The 23,363-nt window shown below is 47.4% G+C and overlaps 1 protein-coding gene across 2 annotated transcripts in view; it reads left to right on the forward strand.

Moving 5' to 3' along the window:
• orb2 (cytoplasmic polyadenylation element-binding protein orb2) overlaps positions 1-23,363 on the forward strand; it is a 69,986-nt gene that overhangs the window by 3,983 nt on the left and 42,640 nt on the right. For both annotated transcript variants that reach the window (XM_076623686.1, XM_033342263.2), the window contains exon 3: positions 7,684-7,792. In XM_076623686.1, coding sequence (XP_076479801.1) covers positions 7,684-7,792 — 109 coding nt within the window. The remainder of the gene's footprint in view (positions 1-7,683; positions 7,793-23,363) is intronic.

The raw sequence follows: 23,363 nt of genomic DNA on the forward strand, positions 1-23,363 counted from the left end.
TTATATGCATTATGATACTTATAAATTCTGTACTCGCGTTTTCTACATCACGTACGAACGAACGAAACGGAAAGAAAGAAACGAGAAGAACGGGCCATAGCCGAACGAAAAGCCGAAATATCGTAACGTAAGGATAGCGTGTAAGATTAATTTCGTTCGTCGTTAGGTCCGTCGTTTGGTATAGGAAGGTTCTCCTAATCTGTACCAGGCATCGTAATCCAATTACAACTTATACGAAACCTAGTTAAAATCGAGGTTCGCGGTATTGTTTCAAGTAGGTCGGAAAACGCTTTGGAATTGGTTCCTTTCTTCAAGAATATGTATAATTATCTGTATATTTGCATTCGTCACGATCGATTCGTTCATTCTTCGTGTTGGCGTATTTCGCGACATTGTTCTCGATAAGTACGCGTGACATGCATTTGTTGTACGTAACGCCGTACGTTCGTGCTGTCTGTTTTACGGCTCTGGATATCGACCGTATTCTACGTGGAAACTTCTGCTCGATCAGTTTTTAGCGATCGATCGTATAAATATGCTGATATTTACCGAAAGGTAATAACGTCGTATTTTCATCAAAATATCATCCCTTTGCCGCGTTTATCAATTGGGCGCGTTCGAACCAGCTATACCTACGCACGATGAAACGGATAGAAACGGATGAAACGAAATCGATGCTGAAACAAACGTCGTTCGTTAAAGGGCAAAACTAGATGCACACGCGATAATCCGATCGTCGGATATAGGAACGTACGTGGGACGTTCGGACGTCCACTTTCCTCCACTATGATCGTCTCTCTTCTATCGTGACCAGCTAAGTAATTCGCTTTGTAATTCGTGAAACTAGATTACGAATTTTCCGACGACGAAATGTACCGCCAATAGTTCCACCACTATGCATACTATAGAATATAGAATATAGCATCATAGAATTTCTATTCTTCCATAATATTTTATCACAGATGTAACTTTTACTCGATAAAAGTCTGACTAACGCGTTAATATTCGTAAATGTAATTATCGTAATCCAGTAGCGCGTGTAGGTTACCGTAATTGAAACATATATTTCGTCATTAATTTTACCAGTTCTTATATAATACCTGTTCGCTAATTAAAATAACCCTAGCATAGGCTTCGTTTCGTTCTCGGATCGTTGATATTTTTTCTTCCCGAGTTCCAGATACACCACGTTTCCTCGTTCTTTCCTTGTCGCGTTAAACGCCGTAACGATGCCTCGTAATATTCAACGAGTCGAATTATTCCGTATACGATAGAATTTTAAGGCGAATTTAAGTGGAAGTTTAGAAGGTGATTGGAATAGCGCCGCTACCGTACTCCGTATCTACCCGTAAAATAGACGATAAGAAAAAAGCTGGCTGTGGGTAGTCGATCGAAAGGAGGTTGTACGCTAAGCTGGCAATGTGGCAATGTACGGCGATACGCGAACGAAGCGATTCGTCGAACGCAACGGAGTGAAAAAATACTCGGGCTCGAAGTCCGATAACTCGTCGGTCGTCATTCACCTTGGAAGCGAATCGGGGCACGTGCTCGTAGACCGGCTGGCCAGCCAGAGCCAGAGCAGCAAACCAATCGAAGACGAGCACCGATTACGCCTTGCGTCTCTCTATTTACGCGTGCGCCCGATTTACGCGTGCGTTTTCCCCTAAATTCTCCGCGGCTCTTTTGCTTAAAACCAGGCAGCGGATCTTGCGTTCGAGGGTCACGGGAAAACTAGGCCAAGTTCCGACCACGAGTTTGGCCAACGAGCCGATCGAAGCCAGCGTCGATTCGAAAAACGTTAAACGCGCGACAAGATAAAGTTTTTTATTGACTTTACCTTGACGCAGTGCCGTTACACAGCGGCGTCCGTGTACGTATATCGTTATATATATATATATATCGTTACGAAACACGTGTACTACTCTGACGAAACGAAAATGCAAGCAACGCCGGCCCTATCTACTTGATAATTCTTCCATAAGTACTTCCATGCTATCACGATTGTTTCGCAACCGTGTTATGCGCCAACGAAACCAAGAAATCGTGTATCAGCGTCTATTCGTGTTTTGGTATTTAACCGGTATCACGACGTAGTACGCGTATCAAAATGTAGGCGGAGACGCGTAACATCTGGTACGCCAAGTGCACGCCGATAGAACAGAACAGGCGGGAAACTCGATAAAAGACGATTTCGGTTAATCGGTCGATGGGCTTGGGTTGGTTGGGAATACGCAATCCCGTGGAATCGTCTGGTTTATAAAAATCCCGTCTATGGAATCGTACGCAGAAATGTCGATAGCTTCGATACACGCCACGTTCTAGCTAAAAGCGTTAATCGCGTCGCGTGGTGGCCGAGAGTTTTCGCCAATTCGTCTTTGAAACAAACGCTAAACCAAGAACGTTACGGGTCGCCATATCGAAAGGCGCTATACCGATAGCCAACGCAACGGGATGTAATCATCACGAGTTAGGTTGGCATCCGCGAACCAAGACGCAACGACGATCTTTTTCGACTAATTCCGGTGACGCGGTAATATATCCGGACGTTAACCCAATTTAAGATCCCTCCTATTTGAATTCGGGACTGCGCCGGTGCGGAGTGACCCGACCCGGTATGAGGTTTATAGGTCAGTCCGGTTTCGCGCGATATAGATTTTTCGCGAGCCAGAGCTCGACGGTGTCCCGCCCGTTGCGACCTCCTCGGAATCCACGCGTGCACCATCGACCGACTCTCTTTGTCCACTCGCCGAATCCGAATCCACAGCCAAGTCCACTTCTTTCTTTCTTTCTGCTCGCGAGCGCGCACTTAGAGGACCGATACGATGAAAAATTATGAAGCTCGTATCGATCGGTTGCGTTACACAAGCTCGCAGCTTATGTAATAAAATACGGCAAACTGCAAGGCGCGCGACCCTGCGGCGCTGCCAGAGGGTGTGCGCGAAACTACCCGCTATCGAACGCAACGGCCGACGTTACGCCGTTACTCCTCCGTCGTTACCATCGAAAACACGGAACGTAGCTTTTTCGAATCGAAGCTTTCGCCTGTAAACCGTGTCCTCGACTCTCGACCGATCCGTAGAAACGACAACGTTATTTCGCTCGCCAAACTGACTAACGCGTCTCGTCAGCCAGCGTTCTACGTTCGTTGTTATCAAAAATTCACGGTGTTTTCGAGATAGAGAATAAATGTACATCTTAATTGCGAAAATAATGGAACGATACTCTTAAGAATAGAAACGATCGAAGATCGAATCCAAATTAGGAGTTTCTCTTCGTGCTATCTGTTTGCGACAAATACGTTTACGAAGATAAGCTCCGTATTTTGAAACGTTAATATTAATCGCGTATCTAGATATTGCGCAGAAAGTTAGCGAGTTCTCGGTTACCGAGAAGCTCGTATAAAGGTATCGGAATCGAACGATGGAGAGAAAGCGTGGTTAACCTTGCACACTTTATCGGCTAAAAACGCCATGTTCATATATATATTTATATATATATATATCTCGTCGATAAATGGTAATTTTGCAATTAAGCAGAAACTGGACGAGGGTGTAGATTGCCGAGGACGAGCAGACGCGCACTGAACAGAGCGAACATCGACGGCAGCGCTCTACCTTTTCCGCCCTTCTGTCGCCATCAATTTACCCTCACCATCGACTGCTTCCACCCCGTCCTTTCCCTCTTCTCTTCTCATCGCTTCTTCTTTTCTCTTCTTTACCTACCTCCACTTTTTGAATCCCCCTTTTTCTCTCTTTCTCTCTTGGAAGGCTGTGGTGTTCCTTGGCGTGTCTCGCTTCGTCTTACCGTGCCCTGCCGTGCCATGCCATGCGGTGGCGTAGCGCGCTCTGCCGCACCTCTGCTCAGCCCGTTTCCACCGACGGTGACCTAGTTCGCGACAGGCCGCTGGAATCGTTTCTTCCGCACATGCCTCGGGATCCAGGTTACACCGAGCTCGTGCCTCGCCGCCTCGCTCGCTCGCTCTGGTCTATTCGAATACGAAATTTCGATCGACAGCGTGGATTTTCAGCCAAAATTTGATCAATAGCATCGATCGCTCCAGTTCTAGCGACATCGGTTAATATTTTACGCGGAACCTTCGATTCTCAAACTTTTCCTTCGAAGCGTCGATTATCGAGATTTTACTTAAAAGCGTCGACGGCCAAATTCTGCTTAGTAGCAAGGATCCAGTTTCCTTCGCTGAACGACACAGTCTCCGAATTTCAACGTTGTTTCTGTCGATATCGGCGATATAGCAGGTGCTTGGACGCTCTGTATCGCGTTCTCATTCGTTGCGAGGATTCTCTGTCGGTTGAACACGGTCTGCGTTTCGTCTCCGACGTAACAAAGCGATAATTGTTTCTTACATGGGTGCACGCGGTCTAATGGATATCCCGAGGAAGACAGAAGCGAGGAAGGGGTTACGCGCTTTCGCGCGTCGTCCAGGTGGAATATAGTCGCGTCGCGCGCGTTCGAGAAAAAGAAGAGCGCGTTTTAGAGGATAGGAGGCGTCGGGGCGCGGCGAATTACGCGCGTCTGGTTCGTCGAGCGAAAGAAAAAGAGATTGCACGAGTACAAAACACGCGTAGAACAACGGCCGCGAGAACGGTCGCGTCTAGACCGGCGGGATGCACGGAAATGGCGGAGTCGAAGATGTATACGCGTTTGAATACGTGCACGCGCGTATACACTCGCTAACAATCCCTTTCACGCTTCTCTCCCTTTATAAAACCCACCCCCTTGCGTGATCTTTCTCTCTTCTTCCGAACGCTCCGAAATTCTCCACGCAAGAGCGTCGTCGTCGTCCTTGCCCTGCCTCTACGACGACTCTTTGTTCGTTGGCTCGCAGCATCCTTGTCTCGGAGGGAACGACGAGGCCAACTTGTACATCTTAGCAGCGATTTATATTTAAGTTACGCAGGAGATGATATCGTTCGGTCGTATTTATGGTAACGAGTAATTAAATTCGATAGGAAGGAGCTAGCGCGGCATAAGACGAAGGACGTGGCAGCATTTTGCGGGTCGTAATCATTGGAAGTAGGCCAACGTTGTCGCGAGTACACACCCTGCGATCGTATAGCGCAGAATCCTAGTTCGAATCTGCTCCGTCTGCGACAAACTGCTGCGCGGCCGTGGCGCATTCTCTTTGTTCTCCGGTTCAATCGTTAGAGCGAACTTTAAACACGAACAGATTAGAAAAATTAACGTTCCACGCTAGTCGCGAAACGATATTTGCTTTCGCTCTTCAATCGAAACGAATCGACTAACACTCCGTATCGTTCCCTTTTTCGTTTCTTTCACGACACGCGACTCTCTCTCTCTCTCCCATTATATCGTATCTACGTTCTATTAACGTGCTAGAACTAGAACAATTCTCATAAAAATTTCATAGATTCACAGTGACGCGTTCTTATCGTAATTAGCAGGATCTACGTATTCTTAATAATCGTTATTTTTTCGGAGAATATGAAATCAGGTGTTCTATATTTCTCAAGATTTGCGTCTAGGCGATAAACTGACCGCGATATCGCTCGTTAAATAACATCTCTGTACTGGTCTCGCGAAACGTACGGAAGAAAACAAAAACATAACCTAAAAACACTAACCGATCGAAGCTAAAGTAGAGGGTAAAAAGGGAAGAAAAGGAATGTATAGGTAAATGGATAAGCAAAGTTAAGAGGAGAAGCAGAGGGGTAACAAGTGGAATAGGGGTGGTACAGTGACGGAGCCTGCACGGAGGTTGCTGTCGACGCCCTGCCGTCGCTTCCTGGTTTCCCTATATTGATTTTCCAGCGTGCCTTGCGTTAGACGGAAACGGAGCGACACGGCCAGAGGGAGAGGAAAGGTTGCTCTGCGCTTGTGCTTGCACACGGATGTGTGCGCGTGCACGGAAATCGGCTAGCAGGGTGCTCGTGCGCTCGTTCGTGATTCGCGCGTTTGGCCATGTGTGGGTGAGTGTGTGCGCGCGCACCTCAGTCACGTTTGCAGCAATGTGTGGGCGGCCTTAAAACCAAAGAAGGGGAACTAGGTTGGAACACGGCAGTGTTAGAGAGTCGGTGTTCACGTAGGAGGGTGGAGAAAATACACCTCAGAGTTCCAGGTAATACGAAGAAAACGCGAATGCGAAAAAAGTGGGGCTACCTTTGCACCTTTCGCCCTGCACCAACGAACAACGATACAGAGATATACGTGCTATATGCACACCGCACGGTGCTCGGAAATGCGTGGACACTCGCCTATTTCCGTCAAGATGTACTTTAATTAGCAAAGCACGAAGAATTTGACTTTTACGATCACCGTGTCTACGTTTAAGAGGATACTACGAACCGATCAAATCGATTTCTCAAAGTCGGTAAAGTCGGTTCTTTAAGCTTGTAAAATCGTTTCGTCACTCGACAAACACTTTGTCTTCGGATTCTTGGCATAACGTAACGGTGGATCGAGAGAATTAATTCGTACGCGCTAGGTTGTAACGTGTATTTGCCAGGACGAGTAAACAAAATCGGGCGAATTTACGTCGCAGCCCGATGTTCGATATTATTCGCGTGCTTTTCAGCTCGATTTTCCTTCTGCCTCGTCCATCGCTTCGCACTCCTCTCTCTTTCGCATATTTTAGGTTCCTTCTTTCCGTTCTTGAATACTTTCGCTAGCCGCGTATTACTCGCGATCGATCGATCGATCGATCGAACGAACGTTAAATACCGACGTTCGGAATAGACATTACCTTTGACTTTATAGCGATAGATGTGCGATGCGCGGTTGGTTAAAGTTTCGACTAAACGAATTCCCTATTTCGCGGAGCGGTTCGTGGAAACGAAACAAACAGCGCATTCTGCTATGAAACGAGTTCAGTAGTAAAGGACGACGCGTGGTCGGACGCTTCACGATCGATTCGCTTGCGAATGATTCTAGGACGCGTGTAATCGTTGCTTTTCCTCCGTTAATCGTTACGTCATTTTCTCAGGCGCGTCGTGCATTCACGGTCAACCAATGTTCGCAATAATAAATCTCCTTCCAGACGTTTCCTCCTTTTCCGATAAATACGACTTGAACGTCGAAGCCTGTTTATTCGAATGCCGATCTTTGCCGTGACCAGCGGCCCTTTTTGACCGAAGCCTTAGGAAGGAAAGCGCAGGAAGCCAGACGATACAAAACTGACGTATTCTCAATGACAAGCGGAATCTCCGAAACAAAGAATGTCCATTCTATCTAAAAGTAGGGACCTTGGACTACGGCAAGCTAAATCGTCCGTTTGCGCGTAACCTTCTCCGAGGAAACTAGACTCGAATCCATAACTTTGCTTCTTTTCTCGTCTCCCACGTCCTTCCTTTTCTTCTCGTCTTTGGTTACTCTATTCATCGGAGAGCGCGACATCGCTGCCGGGTAAGTTTTCCATCGAGGTACTCGTTCGTCCTCAAAAGCCCTTTCTCCGCGAGAGAGGCTCGTTTCGATGAAACGCGATAACGAGAGACGGTGAAAAATTAAAATTCGTTCGCTGTAGAAATTGCGAGTCGAGCGAACGCCTCGCAAGTCGAGTTCGCGAACGATCGGTTTCCCGTAGTTGGCGAAACGTTCGAAACGATTCGTCGGCCCCTTCTTACGACTTGTTACTAAATAAATGGATAAACCGCCCGATTTCCCGCCCGATGCAAGCTAAATAACGAACTAATTTCGCTGTTTTTGCAGGATCGTATGACGACAAATGGAAATTCACCGTTGGACAGTATGAGAACGTTGGAGCATTACTTGAGCGACATCATGCGAGGTACAGCGGATACCTCTGAACACGTGAAAGGTAAGTCGATTTTCCAATGCTCGTAATAAAACGTAGATTCGATGTTTGCGAACTTCGCCGAATAGAAGACGCGATAATCCGCGAATACAAAGTTATCGTTCGAAGAGGTTGAAAAGTTCGTCACAAGAATCTAACGGGAGATTTTGTCTACGCGTACACGTACCAGATACGATCGTCTCGATGTCTCTTCGTAATTTGATCAAACTCCGTCTCAAAATCGACTACGCAAATTGACCAAATTTAGTTCTTCGATGGATACAAAGAAAATGTAACGGAAACGGGAGAAGGGAAAAAAGTGGAGGAAATACGGGAAGATTTGGACGACGGTGCGTAACGAAACAAGTTGTCGAACGTGCATAATGCGGTAAGATGGTCGATAGGCAAAGATGGTAGATCGACGCGCGGAATGAGACAACTAGCTTTCCGAGCAACGAGAGACCAACGAAACAGCCGCCGAACCGACCACTTAACGCAGACCAACCCTTCTCGGCACCCTCCACTCGACGCGACTCTACACACTTTACTCGCTCTATCCCGTACACTCTGTGCGATTCGACGCGACCGTATCTACACGTCCAGCTCGAGCTTCGCGAGCCAACATAGAGACCGAGCCGAAAGAAGTAGGAAGGAGACCGGCAAACGCTTTGCGTCTCGCGATGCTCTGCCTCTCGCTTCCCTTCTCGTTCGCGATCGCGCTTTCTTTCTCGCGCCTACTCACCCTGTCTGCGAGCTCCGACACAACCCTCAGACAAGCGGTCTCGCGCCTACAGTCAAGGGCAAGGGTGGTATCGCGAGGCCTCTTCTTCCTTAGTGGTGCGTCTACACACCGAAACCGTACGACGCCACCGACGTCGACCACCGGAAGGACCAAACGCCCGATGTCGTCGCCAACACCCGCGACGACACCGCGCTCGACATCCCACAGCCACGGAATTTGTTCGTACGTCTTAAAATCGACTACTCTGGTCGTTCTAGCATGGAAACGCGAGCGACAAGAGGATCCTCGCCGAGAAGCTTCGTAGGATTTAGCAGCTTCTGGAGAAAGTGACTCTCTTCGTTGACTCGTGTCGCCTTGGTTCTTCCAGGTCGATAAATTTGCCTTGCGACGATGCAGCGATTATTTATTCACCACGAATTACGTCCTCCTTGCTCGATAATTTCGCAGCTAATAATATCGGCGAGTTACAGGTTATAGACTCGTGGAAACGACTCGTCGAGTTTTGCGAATGACGCGGGAAGCTTCGTGAAAGATGAAACGATACACGGCGTACGAACGTGGTAGCAGCAAGAACAGGCGTAGAGAAATATTTTGGCCAACCTACTTTGTTCCGATCGCGTAATTATCGGCTCCCTCGGAGACCATCGGAGACGTCCTGCCTTTCCTTTTTAACTCGCCGCAAACCCTTACATTGTCGTAATTAAAATCTCTTCACGATCGAAATACCATCGGAAATAACGATCGGCCGGGGACAAGCTCGCGGTAACGAAGAATAGATCGCGACGATAATTTCCGATAGAAATTTACGCTTCGACAGAGGGCGGAGAGAAAGAGGATGGCTGGAAGAATAGAGGAGTTACAAGGAGTAACCCTTTCGCAAAACGGCGTCTAGTCGAAGATACTCTTCGGTGAAAAACGAATAATAGGGTTGAGAGCTAGGATGGGATAGCAAATCGCCAGAGTGCGAACCCGTCTTTATTCTAGAACAAAAACCTCTCTTGAGGCATTGTAAGGCTCCGTTGAGTGGGCGTGCTTACTACGGCGCCATCTTTAAAAGTGTCAGCATGGCACTTTAAACCACACCAGTAGGTCAAGTCTCGGAAAATCCGAGTGCAACCTCGAGACGGCAACGATAGCCGGCTGTATACGCGTCGTAGCCATCTTTCGGACCAAACGAAACGCTCTTCGCGTCCTCCTTTGTTCTAACCGCGACGCGCGTGTTCCTCTTGCATCTAGCAAGATGCCGAGGAAACGCGGAAGAATCACGGCTTAAACTCAAATATACGCGTATCAGCGATGGCAAATTATTCGAGCTTAAACTCGCGTGGTTCGGCTTTGCAGATTTCGTTACGAAAGCACGAAAGGAACGATCAAACGCGCGTTAGAAGCTACATCGAGAGAACGATCACGCTACTCGGACTCTAACGATCGCGTGTTCCGCGTCGATAAGATCCTTTCGAAAATAAGCGGATCGATTTTGCGTTATCGCTGCGTTTTTATACTGCATCGCGTCGCACCGTGGTTAAACACGAACAATGCTTAAGAATAATTTCCTTCCGCTCGGTATTTTTACGGACCAAGATTTCTATCCATTACGGATGAAAACTATAACCCGTTTAAATCGGTTCGGCATCGTACGATGAAAACAATGTCCCGCGTGAGCGAACGTGTCCGATTGATAGGATCGCGTGCTCGCACTCGTCCAGATTATCTGACGGCGAGTAGCTAGCGGTTAACCAGCGGCCAACTTTCCGTCCTTGAACGACACGGGCTTTACGATTGCATTCTCTGACCTATATATCGCGCATACGTGTACCGTGTAATCGGTTAGTAACGCCGACGGGATTCATAGAGGGTGGTTTTACGCCGCGCTCCAGCCATCTAGGGTTTCATTGGATCGTGGCTTTCTACCCCTCGTTCCCTTTCTATCTTCCGCGCACCCCATCTCGCTGCTGCGAACAAACGCTACGCGTGTAATTGAAAAGGTGAATGGATAAAAAGGACACCGCGTAAATACGTAAATACTCGTGCGCTTCTACTCGAGATTCGATCTGCGAAGAAAACGTGAATTAATCTCGCGATGCAACGTTTCGTTCGTTTTTTCTTTTCTTTCTTTCTTTCTGCGTGTTTCTTTTTTTACTCTTTCCCTTTCATCCCCTTCTCTGTCAAAGACGATGCGTAATTTAGTAGCGAGTTTTTGCACACGAGGTGAACCAGTGGTGCGACGATATCGTCGAGACTTTACATATAGCAGCGACGCTGTGAGATTTGGCAGCTTCGTATTCTTAAATAGCAAGTTGACCCGGGATACAAATTTAATGACTCGAGACTCTAAATTATCTCGGAGTTACTAAACTGTTTCGTTCATAGACCACTATGGATCCGTGTCACGAAGGATACGATCCTACCAAATCGCGAGATCGCGTCACAAGTGTGAAACAAGCCTTACGTAAAAAGCAGGCGGAATCGACGAAGAAACGAGGAGAATCGCAGAGCTTTTTCTTTACAGCTACTACGCTACGCGTTACAGCGTCGACACGAACGACGTTCTCGTATCGATCCTGCTGAATCGACTCGACTGTCTTTCCGCGATTCTCGACCTTAATCCGTCCAGAAAAACGAAAACCAATTTCTCGTCTCAGCTAGGTGATAGAATCGAGCTGCGTTCGTGGCGAAGAACCAGCGACGATCCTTTTGTTGCGTCGCATCGGCCACGAAGCTTTCGTCCGTTATGAAATGGCGCCGTGTAGACGCGATATTGGCCGAGAATATGCGACGATGTCTCGAGGATGCGGCCGCAGCTATCGATCCAAGTCCATGTAAAAAAAAAAAATGTTGCCAGGTGACCACGGCGAAGGTGAAACCTGCTCGTTCTAAATATTCCATTCGATCAAAGTTGTGCGATCGTTGGCGAGAATCGTTCGCATCTCGAGCAACGCGGGCAATTATGGTCGTGCCCGTTATCGGAGAAGTATTGCTGCCACGTGTTTATCAAAGTACCAAAAGTAGCAAACAATTTCCGAAATAGTATTCTCTCGTACGTCGCGGAGTACGATAAAGCGGTCGGGTGTGAATTAGAGATAATAATCTGAAAAATGAAGCTGACGTCCGATAAGACGGTAACGGTGCAAACAATAAGCGTATAAAGCGATAAGGTCCGACTGAAAATAGTATTCGGGTCGTGTGGAAGGAAAAATTATTTTACCAACGAACAAACCCGACGATCCTTTCTCCCTTTTCCGTCTCATACAGTTCCTACTATTCCTACAAGTTCCTGTCTCTCGGTATTCTCGTCGATAGTTTTGTATATTTAACTCGGAAAACGTGGCAAGTCCGAATACTATACCGCTGCACACGGTGTACTGTACACCCCTATATATATGCGGAGGGGCTCTAGAAGTTAAAACGAAGAAACGAAGGAGAATGTAATATATTACGAATAAGTTTCCGTTGTAAGAGAACCACACACGCTCGTCGATAAATAACGTATTCACACGGAGTCGTAAATCCCGTGAATGACTCGTGGAATTCTCGAGTCATCTATACTTACCAATTTGTCAAGCAGTTTGCGTTGAATCCGTGGCGTTAATACCGACCGAGTATACGCTTGACGCGTTCTTTGAACGACGCTCAAGCTGGAAAAGACGCGTACCGCCATCTCTAGGCGGCTCGTAAAAGGAATCGTAAGCGGCTCGGCATCGCGCAAGCGTACGCTGCGTTTCAAAATTTATTTACAAAGCGAATCTTCGATAATACCGAAACGGTGCGACGATTTAATCGAAATTACGATGTTTTCGAGTTGTCGATCCGTCAACGTCGGACGAGTTTATTAATCGAGCGTATAGACGTACGCGACTCGCGTCGTGTTTGATCTTCGATCCTCGATCTTTCGATCTCGGGTCATCGATCAACGCGGCGCTGCGTCGGATCGATCGTGTGTACCGCGTAGCGAGCACGCTCCGTGGACTAAGCAAAAAAAGGTTTCTTTAGAAACGTTATACTCGGAGCTGACAGTGCAAAATGGCACAAGGGCTTATTTAAATTCGATCGGAATTGGCTGGTTGCCTATTGACCAACTGCCACCATCAGCCGCATTGCAGTGACCTGCAATGTTGCTCTTCGTACGTCGTATTCGCGCGACGCAAAGGGACTTTCGGCCGTCGTTACGCGCGTGTACGCTGGCGCACGAAAACGTTCGAACGCTCGCCGTAGAAAATTAGAATTCGTCGAAATATTTGATCATTAGTCGCGTTTCGTTACAAAACTAGTAAAATTTCCAAATTTTTCGTATTTCAAACGCGCGATGTCTCTACGTTTCTACAATTGTGCGAATACTTTCGCGAGCCTCTGTACTCTCGATTACTCTTTCGATGTTTTCGTGCACGTTGCCTACTACGTACAAGCTTTTTTACCTTCTTATTTATAAAAGGACGCATTCTTTGTGTCTTTCGAGCGTGCTGCGTGTTACGTGGTGCGGCTTTATTTTATTTCCTTATTTATAAAAGATCGCATTCTTTGCATCGTTCGAGTAACTCTGTCCGCTTTGAAAGTCGATCTTTAGCTTCCACCGATTCGATCGTTCCTTTCTTGACCATGGTCAAATTATAAATAAACACGCCAGCATCCAGCAGCAGTGGCAGTAATAGTAAGAACGGTAGCAGTAGCGAGCAACCCTTTGTATCTTCGGTTCCGTGCCATTAGCGACGTATATTTAAGCCGCTGTACATACTGTCGACGAAACAAAGCTCCGCAAATATCCTGAGGGACAAAAGGCTTACGTCAAAGAATAAAAAGGGTAAAAGGGTGCAAGAACGAGAGTGGATGAAAGCGGTTGGCGGGCGAACGAACGAGCGACACGCGCGATCGCTGATGCTACTCGCTCGGGGACACCTAACAGACTCTTTTCTCGTCCTTGCACTTGTAACCTATCGAGCTTGCATTTTCCGTCTTACGTCGCTCTTTAATTCCTACGCAATTACGCGTCTATGGTATTTGACATTTTATTTCCCGATCACGTAATATCTACCATCCATCGATAGTTCTTATTTATCGAAGCGTGAATCGAAACCATCCTACTGACAGCAAATAAATATTTTTTGTCGTCTCTTGAAAATTATTCTCCGGAACGAACGTCGTTATTCTCCGTCTATTTCCTCTCTCTCTCTCTCTCTCTCTCTCTCTCTATCGCGTTCGACCGCTGTCGGTCGAGCGACTCCAACTACCCCCGTGCTCCTTCCTCCATTCATAGACTCGACTGATCTCAAACGCACAGTTTTCGAAACAATTAAGCGAACAAATGCGTTCGTATTTGTAGCAACTCGCTGCTCGCAAATACTTCTCCGATGACTAGCGTCTTTCTATATTTATGCAATAGGTCGTACGGAAAAACGTAAGTCGTTCGTCGTAAGATACACGACAAGTCGACAGGGAGAACGATCGTCGGCTGTCAAAGTCAGCGACCAAAGTGGCCGCAGTTTCTACGTTTCTGTACGCTTATAATTCCGTATTGCTGTTTGGCGATGGAACTGGTCGCTCGAGCACCGTCCAATTATTTACAAAAGCGAAGAAATCCTTACGCAATCGTTTCGTGTATCGTGTAGGAAGAGTCGTGCGAGAAGTAACGAACGTATAGTAACAGATAGACGCTTAGATGGATGGATGGAGGGGAAACTAGGAGGAAGGGGCAGGGTGAAAAGGATCGACGAGCGAGGATAGAGGGGAACGAAAGAAGCCTTAACGAATAACGAAAGAATGGACATTATATAAATTCAAGGATACCGTGTACGATATCAGATATCATGTTCGTTACGATATTTCATTGAAGGCGTTATACGCGTGACGCAACCGCAATTCGTTGCAACGTGTGCGTCGTACGGAGCTCGTCTGTGGCGTTAGCTGTGATAAATCGAAAAATATAGAACGTTCGAGCGAAGGAATAGGAAACCACGAGAAACGAATCTCCTGCAAGCTGCTCGAATCGACCCACTGTTTATTAATTTTTTAATTTCGTTACATAAGCGCGCGATCGATGTTCGATTCTTGAGCGACGAACGACCTGTGCGAGATCGTTCGTGGCAACGTGACAGCAGCGATGGTAAATTCTAAGGGAAATTCGACAAACGTACTTTCGACTTATGGTATCGATCACTGTGGTTTGCGGGAGGCTCGAACGACTCTCGGGTAAATTCGTTCGAATCGTAAAGCGACGAAAAAATTAACGAACCAGAGTTAGAGTATCGCGAGCACGCTCGAGCGACCGTACTTCTCCTCTAGCTATTAGTCCACCGGTGCCGTTTTTTCGGCGTTTCGCTTTATCCCATGGAACGTGATAGTTTTTATCCTCGACTCGTCTACGTTTCTCGTAACAATTTTTTCCTCGGCATCGACAGACTCCAAGCCAACGCGACAATTGGTTAATCGTAAGAAAAAGAGACGGAAAAGGCCTTTGAATTTTTTTAGCCGCCGTCAGGATTGGATAACGGTAACTTTCTATTTGGAACAACAAACGTTTTATCGCGTACAGAAAACCGAGTATCTCTTCGTCACTGCGTGACTCTGCAACACGAACGGCAATTTGTATTTTCCTTAAGGAATAATAGTTGCTTCGATACGCGTACCTTGAGAAAGAGCGATTGAAGCGTACTTCGAGATTAGCGGCAAAATCGCACGGTACGATTAACGCTGTTTGTCGCCTCGATCGTCCACCGAACATTGTTCCTTACGTAAGACGGCCAAAAATAAAACAGCTAGTTCTCGAAAGAGAGAGGCAAAGCACACCCGGTTGGTAATCAGTTCGATACATTTCAAATTCCGTTCAAATAGATCGTACGTCGATTTCTTGATTAAAGACCAAGGCGATAGCTTATTACAAATATATATCTATATATTAAATACGCGTATATTTATATTTAAATATTTATCACAAGCATATACTTATACAGGGTGGTTGGTAAATGGTGGTACAAGCGGTAAGGGGGTGATTATAACGAGACGCGATAAAGTGCAGGCGTACCGAGCGAAAATTCAACGTCGATTTTCTCGAAAACAAAGCCTCGAACGAAATATTGTTATTCCATGTTTTCGACTTCTTTTTTCGCGTAGAATCGCCCCCTTTCCGCTTGTACCGCCAGTTACCAACCACCCTGTATATAAATTATAGTTTTATAAGCACATCGATTTCTTCGAATTTCTCCAAGTTGTAAGATTACGTTACCTTACGATCGATTGTTCGCTTTTGGATCTCTTTAACATGTACGCGTAATCGATGAAAAGAAGAAGGTCGGCTAATTACGCGGGAATTGGCTGAACGCACAGAGTCGTACGATCGAGTCGAGAGGTCGAGTCGAAGTGGAAAGGAGAAGCGGAAGAGACGACGAACCAGTGAAACGGAGCAAGCAATGATCCATCATCGCGTGTATCGCCGCAGCTGTTTTGGCAGTCAGCTGGTCCGGCCGATTCGTGTTCGCATCTTGTACTACGGACTACTTTCGTGTCAGCCATCCTTCGCGTCGAATCTACGATAAGGCTGCGTGCATACCAAATTTTCCCAGTCGTCCTCGCGACGATCCATCGTCTCTCCGTTCGGACGGATATTAAAGATTCATTCTCTTTTTTTTTTTTTTTTATCGAAAATTGTCGAGATCGATGAACGAGGAAGGAGAAGACTACGGCGACATTGCGTTAAAAGTTGCCTCGTATCGGTAAAAGCCGCGAGAACTTGTCCACTCTACTTTCAGGCTAAACTTCTGTATCTCTAATTACCGTTCTATCGATCCTTTCCATAGAATTTACAACGTGCTTTCCAGCGATAGTCGCGTTTTCTCGATATCCTTTCGCCGCTTCCGAGTAACCCGGGCCCTTCCGCGCGGTAATTTAGCGAGCAATAACGTTAGCGAATCGATAAGCGAGACATTGCAGATCGCAGATTTCTCTTTTATAATTTCACGATTTTACGCGAAACAGGGTAATACGGGTCCCGTATAATACGTATCTGCCGCGTTATGGGAGGTCCCGCTTTGCATCCACGGGCTTGCCACCTGTCGCAATAAACAAATACATAAATTAGGATCAAGAATATGACACGCGAGCCTTCTTTTTCTTCGATATCGCGTGTTGGTCGAAACATCGAAAGGCAGGCTTAACGGTAGGGAGATACGATGTGTCGAAATGCAAATGGGACCAGTTTTCCACAACTCGGCGGGATCTTGGATACCCATTATGCATGCAGCCTAAAATGCTCAGGCGGGATTGCGTGCACGTCAATGTCGAAGTCGGTGCTGGAATCGAAGCTTCCACGTTAACCGGAGCACGAGCCCCCATCAGCCAGATATGCAACGAGCAAGCTAGTAGCGTAATGGCCGAAAGGCCGAAAGGCCGAACGATGAGCACACGTCCACGTCTAAATTTAGATGCGCTCGTGCTGCTTACTTCCGCTTATTTTAGCTTAGGGGCCAACCGTTTCGGCCAAGGAACGTTCCATCCGTTGCTTTTCTCCTCGCCATTTCCTCTCAACGTCGATATCTCTCGACGATCGATATTTCCTACGTTCGAGATACAAAGTTGCGAACAGGAAGATCGCCAACGAATTACACGTTCGGCTTGCGGTAGCTTCTCGGTTCGTAAAACGAACCGAGAAACGTGGAAGCGCGTTGGCGTTACAAAGCTGGTCGATGAAAAGCGGATTTGCTCGTTTACGACGAGATACGTTTCGAAATTGTACGAGTGCAGTTTCTGCTTCGTGAAATTCCATCGTGCCGTTGCGCAGTTCGATCGAGTGGAGTATCGCGCAGGCGCGCGCGTGTTACCTCGTTTATGCATGCACTAATTTTCGCGATCAAGCTACGTACGCAAATTCCTTCGTCCCTCCTTTGGCCATTGTTTAGAGTTTTCATTAACGATGGTTCGATCGGTGACCGTTGCCGAGCTGTTGCCAGCTTATTGGTTACGAAATACGACGACGTTGGAACGTCGCGCGATTCCAAGACGCGGAATAACGCGAACAACCGAATTGACTTTCTAATTTTTCATATGTCCCTGCATCCACTTATTCGTTTTCTGCAATTATCCTTTAACGGCTGTGAAATAAGAGCGTTCGTGTACGAATGGAACGATTTGCCGTGTTATTCGTCGCTCCTCTTTCATTCGCTGCTTTCCGCCGTTGTTCGCCAAATCTCTTAATCGCTCGAATATTTGCCGAACAACGAACTCTTCGAATTGGATCGGCGATGATCGAGCACGAGGACCTATACCACGCGCGGCTCGTCTCGACGCTGAACGATTATGTAACGGCTATGCGTCACAAAATGCCGACACACTGTGTCTACGTATCGGCGTGGTACTGGTCGAACCGCGAGACGAGCACGAGCAACCGCGATCGTGTCGCAACGAGCGCGAGCGCTAATAATTCTGCCGTTTAACCTTGAACATCGATTAAAGTATCCTTCGTATCGGTACACCTCTCGCCGTCGGAACAGCGTTACATATAGATATTACCACATGTGCACGCTGTTTGCCATATGCCTTGAACCGTGCATAATCGCTTAGGATCGATGCAACAAATCGGAGGTTTCCGATAGTTGGACGAGTGGCCGGCTTCTGCAGGCTGTATTACGCATTTGTAGGTAAATCGGCCGATGTATTTGCGTAACATTCGTCGAAAAATCATTTCCCATCGATTCCGCTCATGTACGAGACTAATCCAATCGTTCGAATACGTTTTAGGTATCGATCGAGTATTACGCCGAGTGGATACGCTTAAGTACGTCCGTACGTATTCAAGGAACGTTAGGTTACAGGCATGTTACGTAATTATTCACAATATCGTGCATCTACCAACAGAAAGAAATCGTAACGATGACGAAGCTTTATCTCGATGGAATCGCGATATGCGTTCGCGAGTCTCGAAACACTTTCATAGACGCCTGTACGCATATATGCTTGCAAATGTTATCTTTTGGACGATTCGAAAGGAAGGGATGGATGGATCGCTTGGAATTCGGAATGCGCGAGGTAGTAGAAAAGGGACGTCAGTGGCGGACAAATTCCACTCGATTTCGAGACGAATTCGACGCGTAACCGAAGAAACCGACGAAGCGCCGAAACAACGTTCGCGTATTTCGCGATATCACGTGGATTCAGAAACGCTCGTATAAGCAGCGCACTCGTGAGCAAACAACCTTGAGCGTATTATCCAGTTCTTCCACGTCGTCGTCGTTGTCGTCGTTCTACAAGCTTGGACGAAATATTAGAACACTTTTATTATTCTCTGGTTGCCGATGCAGTCGTAATCTTCGGCGATAATGTACGCGCAATTTGTTCGTTGATTGCCAACGACCGCAAGATCGCGGCTCGATCGGTCGATACGATATTCAGCTGCCATTCTTTCTTTCATTTGTATAATACGGTTAAGGTTACGCTCGACTGTCGCCGAATATATTATACTTAATTTCGAGATTCTTCGGATCGATTAGATCCGTTTCTTTCGACAAAGCGTTGACCGTATAGTCTCAATGGCTCAATGACTGCGAAAATTATTTCCACACCGATATATTTGAACAGCGGACGAGAAGAGAACGCGACGAGTCCATTTTTTCCGCTAATTTCTTCGTCTCGACAGGGCGCAGAAATACGTATTTCAAGGATCAATGACGCGCTTGAATTCGAACAGATGTCGAAATAAGGGGTGTAAACAGAGGATGAAACAAACGAATAAATAGAGAAACGATGCACGGCTAGATAAGAAGTTACGTATGTACATCGACGGCGATAGATGCACGCGCTATACTAATACGTTGATGCGACGTACACGCTTGTTTTTGAGTCATCGCGTCTCAATGCTGAAATATGAACGGAGGCAACGCGACTATCAAGGGGTCGTGCGCACTATATACGCACGTGTGCGTATAAGATTACCTATCTGTATATCAACACGCATACGTATACATACACGCGTACATACGCGCAACAACATATATCTGTTCCCATTTTTGCTTCCATTACATTCGTACAATATACGTCGTATAGCTTCCGCTTGTATTTTTACACGCACACGCGTGCCCCGTCCTCCGTCTTCCATTTTTATCTTTTATCAACTTCTCTACCCTCGATCGTTTTTCACACGAACTCTGTTCAAACCCCGTGGTAACCGCGAGTTCGAGATCGTATTTTGAGACGACCGAACCCGTTTTTTTATTCCTAATGGCTGGATTTAGGTACAGGTGAGATAACAGATTCGGATTTATCGATAACTCGTTTTACGTTTACGATCGCGATGAAACATCGAACAAACCACAAAGCGTCAAATAGGACGACACGTAAGGTTTACATCGGGGTATTCGGGACTTTGTTTACGTCCCTGCGGTACGAGTCTCTCGCCTCTCGCTCTTCCATCCACTTGCTCATAGTACGTCATCGAGCCGTATCTCGCATACATCGTTCGAACTCGCTTTGACTCGCGCCGTTGGTTTGTCCCTGACGCACTCTCTCTCTCTCTCTCTCTCTCTCTTTCTCTCTCTCTTTCTCCGCGATCGCACGTGTACGTGCGCGAAACTGAACGTGTGCGCGTGGACGACTCCTGTATCTCCTTTGGTCGTATAGTAGCGTTTCGCTCGATGTGGCTCCGATGGAGTAGTGGTCGGGTAGCTTCGCCGCGGCGCCATCGATCCCTTTTGCGCGCGTGCTCCGACTCTGTCGCGCTCGTTCGCAGACGAACAGCGGACACGGACACCGGCGCGCGAGAACGCTACCACATACACGCGTCGACGTGTCGACACAGAACAGAGTAGAAGCGGTAGGTGCGCACACACCGCGCGCGTACATATATGTCCGCATGGACTTCGCCTCGTCTCGCCGCTCTTCGCCTCTCTTCGCCTCTCTTCGCCTCTCTTCGCCTCTCTTCGCCTCTCTTCGCCTGGTCTCGCTTCGTTTCGTCCCACCACGTTCGTTTCGCCGCGCCTCGCCGCACCGCACCTCCGCGCGCTACCAGCTTCCTCCCACGCCTGGGGGCCGGGGACCATCGCGGAGCGGCCATTCCTTCAGCGAACTTCAGACAGCGCGCATCATACGTCGTATTCACGCGCCGCGCAATCGCAGTCGGAAACGTAACACACAGCCGACCGTAACCGTAACCACGCCTTTTTCTAAAAACAAATAGCCGGTTGTGTCGCGTACGCTCGTTCGAAGCCGACGGAGCGAGTAGCCGAGAAAGAAGCGGCAAAGTGCGAAGAGAAAGAACGACGATCTGTTTTCGAGAGATCACGGCCGAGGGACGTGTTGAATCGAAGCAAAGTGCGCGCGACAACTTTTCCGTTCGTTTAACTGCTATCGTATAAACGAACGACGTAGCAACTAATACTCTCGCCTCGTCGGCCGTGACATGTGCTTAACTCTGTGTTAATCCAGATACGCTATTTAGAGCCATTCGTCTTTGGGATGCGATACGGCTAACATAGTAGCGACACTACGTGTACTACATACGTGTTTGATTTGGTTGCGTGTTCGGTGAAATAGGAGGAAGGATAGTGCGGAACAGCAGAAACATACACGGAGAAAGAGAAGGAATACAGAAAGAAAGGAGTGAGAAGGAAGAGGGTGGGTAGGGGAAGAAAGAAAGGAAAAATAGAAATAAGAATAAAAGTGCGCGGTGGGTAGCAGTGTGGAATCAAAGATCGCCCCAGTGTGTGCTAAGTGACTCGATAGTGGAGGAGGAAACTTTATCTAGGGTTCATCGACAAACGGTACCCCGGTACTCCGGTGCTCGGCCTGGCTGCTCGCGCCCGTTAGTGTGCCGTTCCTGTCCGTATGTGTGTTGTGCATAAACTCGAAACTTCCGATGCTCTGATCACGTCCTGTTGCGTGCAGTCGCTCCGTGTCACCCGCGTAGTGCCGAATCTATCGAAAATCAGGAGGAGTCGTTCGCCGAGGTGAGGTTCAAAGTGCGCGGCGACCATCGCGACCGGGCCGAGTGGACGGACCGGGGAACGAGTTTAACGACCAACGACAGCGGACGAAAACGGAGTCGAAAAGATTTTTGGTGTAACCTACGAATTACCGTTAAAACATTCGCGTTAAAAGATTCAACGACTTCATTGAGCGACCGTAGTCGCACCCATAGGAATCCATATAGCGGAAGAAGATGTTTCGCGCGTTCGGCGCTGCGCCGGCTGAGACACCTTCAACCGCCGACATCTGGACTACCACGTTCCCCAATAAAGGTGCCTATATTACGTATTTGTCGAGTATACAACTTGTCGTAGGTTAGTCGCCGTGTTGAACGAACGATCGTTCGTACTCGCTCCATCCACGAGCGAGACTAGGCTCGTGCGTCGTGTCGTGCGTATGGCGTTCGAAGGTTCTCTCGAATTTCGCAAAGAGGCCGCGCGGGGTGATCACGGGTTCGGAGCACGGTGACGCAACCACACTCCGTGCAGCCTGCCCGTTTTCGGCTCGAGCCGAGAGTTCGTCGACGCGTGTCCCGCCACGTGATCGCACCTCGCACCCGCGTAGCCGCGCATCCTGCCTCGCGCTCTTCGTCGTCGCGAGCGCTACGTTTCTTTTTTTTTTTTTTTTCTTTTTTCACCGCTCTTTTTGTCTCGAGCTAATCCCCTCAACGTTGCGTAGATCCTTTGCGGCTACTCCCTTTCGAACAAGTTTCTTTTTAATCTCGTAACGAGTATCTATACGCGTGCTTTATTTTCTGTAACTACGATAGGAGTATATAGGCAAGATAGGCAAGAGACGGTATATTACCAGAGGATATCAAACGATGGCGCGTTGGGAGTAAGGGAGGGGAAGTTGATAAACAACATCAAATATATAGACTGTATATACACATACACAGCTTTCAATGACGATTCATCGATGACTGTGCCCGTCGTAACATACAAATACTTCCCGAGCAAGGATGAAACAGCGCGTTCGAAAATTTCCATTCTGTTCTTTATTCTTTTTTCTTTCTCCTTGTTTATGTAATTTGACGCAGAACATGCGCTACTTTGCTCGTCCATCGATGCCCATGATAATCGATATTACGTTTTAATGGCAACTGCCGTGTTTTCAAGTACTTTCAAATCAGAATAACCGAAAGAGAAATCATTGCTATTTTCGAACGGCGTCGAGTCGAACAAGTCGATGATGGGTGATGACAATCGCGATACCAAACGCGACAATGTGTAGGTATGTATTTACGCGTGCACGTGGCAAAGAGGGATGTCCGTGTCACGCACGCTTCTGGTATCGTAATGAATCGTTTCGTGTCGTATCGTGTCGAAACGCTTGAACGGTCTCCATTGTGGATTTTCGCGAAAGGACGTCCTTTTAAAGTTTAAAAGATTCGTCCCTCAGGTACGTCAGGCACAGGTACGTGCCACGCACCTGTTTCATACTCGACCCCGCAGGAAACCACGTACGCACTCTATAATAGAAACGAATACTATTGCAGATTTTACGAGACACGTTAATCGATATTACGCTTACTTAATACGATCGTTCGTCTTTCATTTACGTCATCTCGTTTTTATTCAAATTGTGCGACTCGATGTTCGTGCTAACGCGCGTTAGAATTGTACCGTTATGCTCTATGTTCAAGATTTTGCTGGTGAATTGTTGCGCGTAAGACAGGTATTCGTGAAATCGTACAAGTACGATATCGATTCGTGGCGCGAGTCGCGATTTTTAGCTCACCCTTTATTTCGCTCGCCGATAGAGTGCCTTGACCTGGCCTGACCCGCGCAATTTCGCACTCTACCCCTCGGGAAAACCTCTCCCTGCTTGTACTTCGCGCTGGAATGCATTTTGATCCAGGTTGCTTACCCCTTCGCGCCTTCTTTCGCCCGTTTTCTTTGGTAACGCCTCACC

Source organism: Bombus vancouverensis, chromosome 13 (assembly GCF_051014615.1).
Source record: "Bombus vancouverensis nearcticus chromosome 13, iyBomVanc1_principal, whole genome shotgun sequence".
NCBI lineage: Eukaryota > Metazoa > Arthropoda > Insecta > Hymenoptera > Apidae > Bombus > Bombus vancouverensis.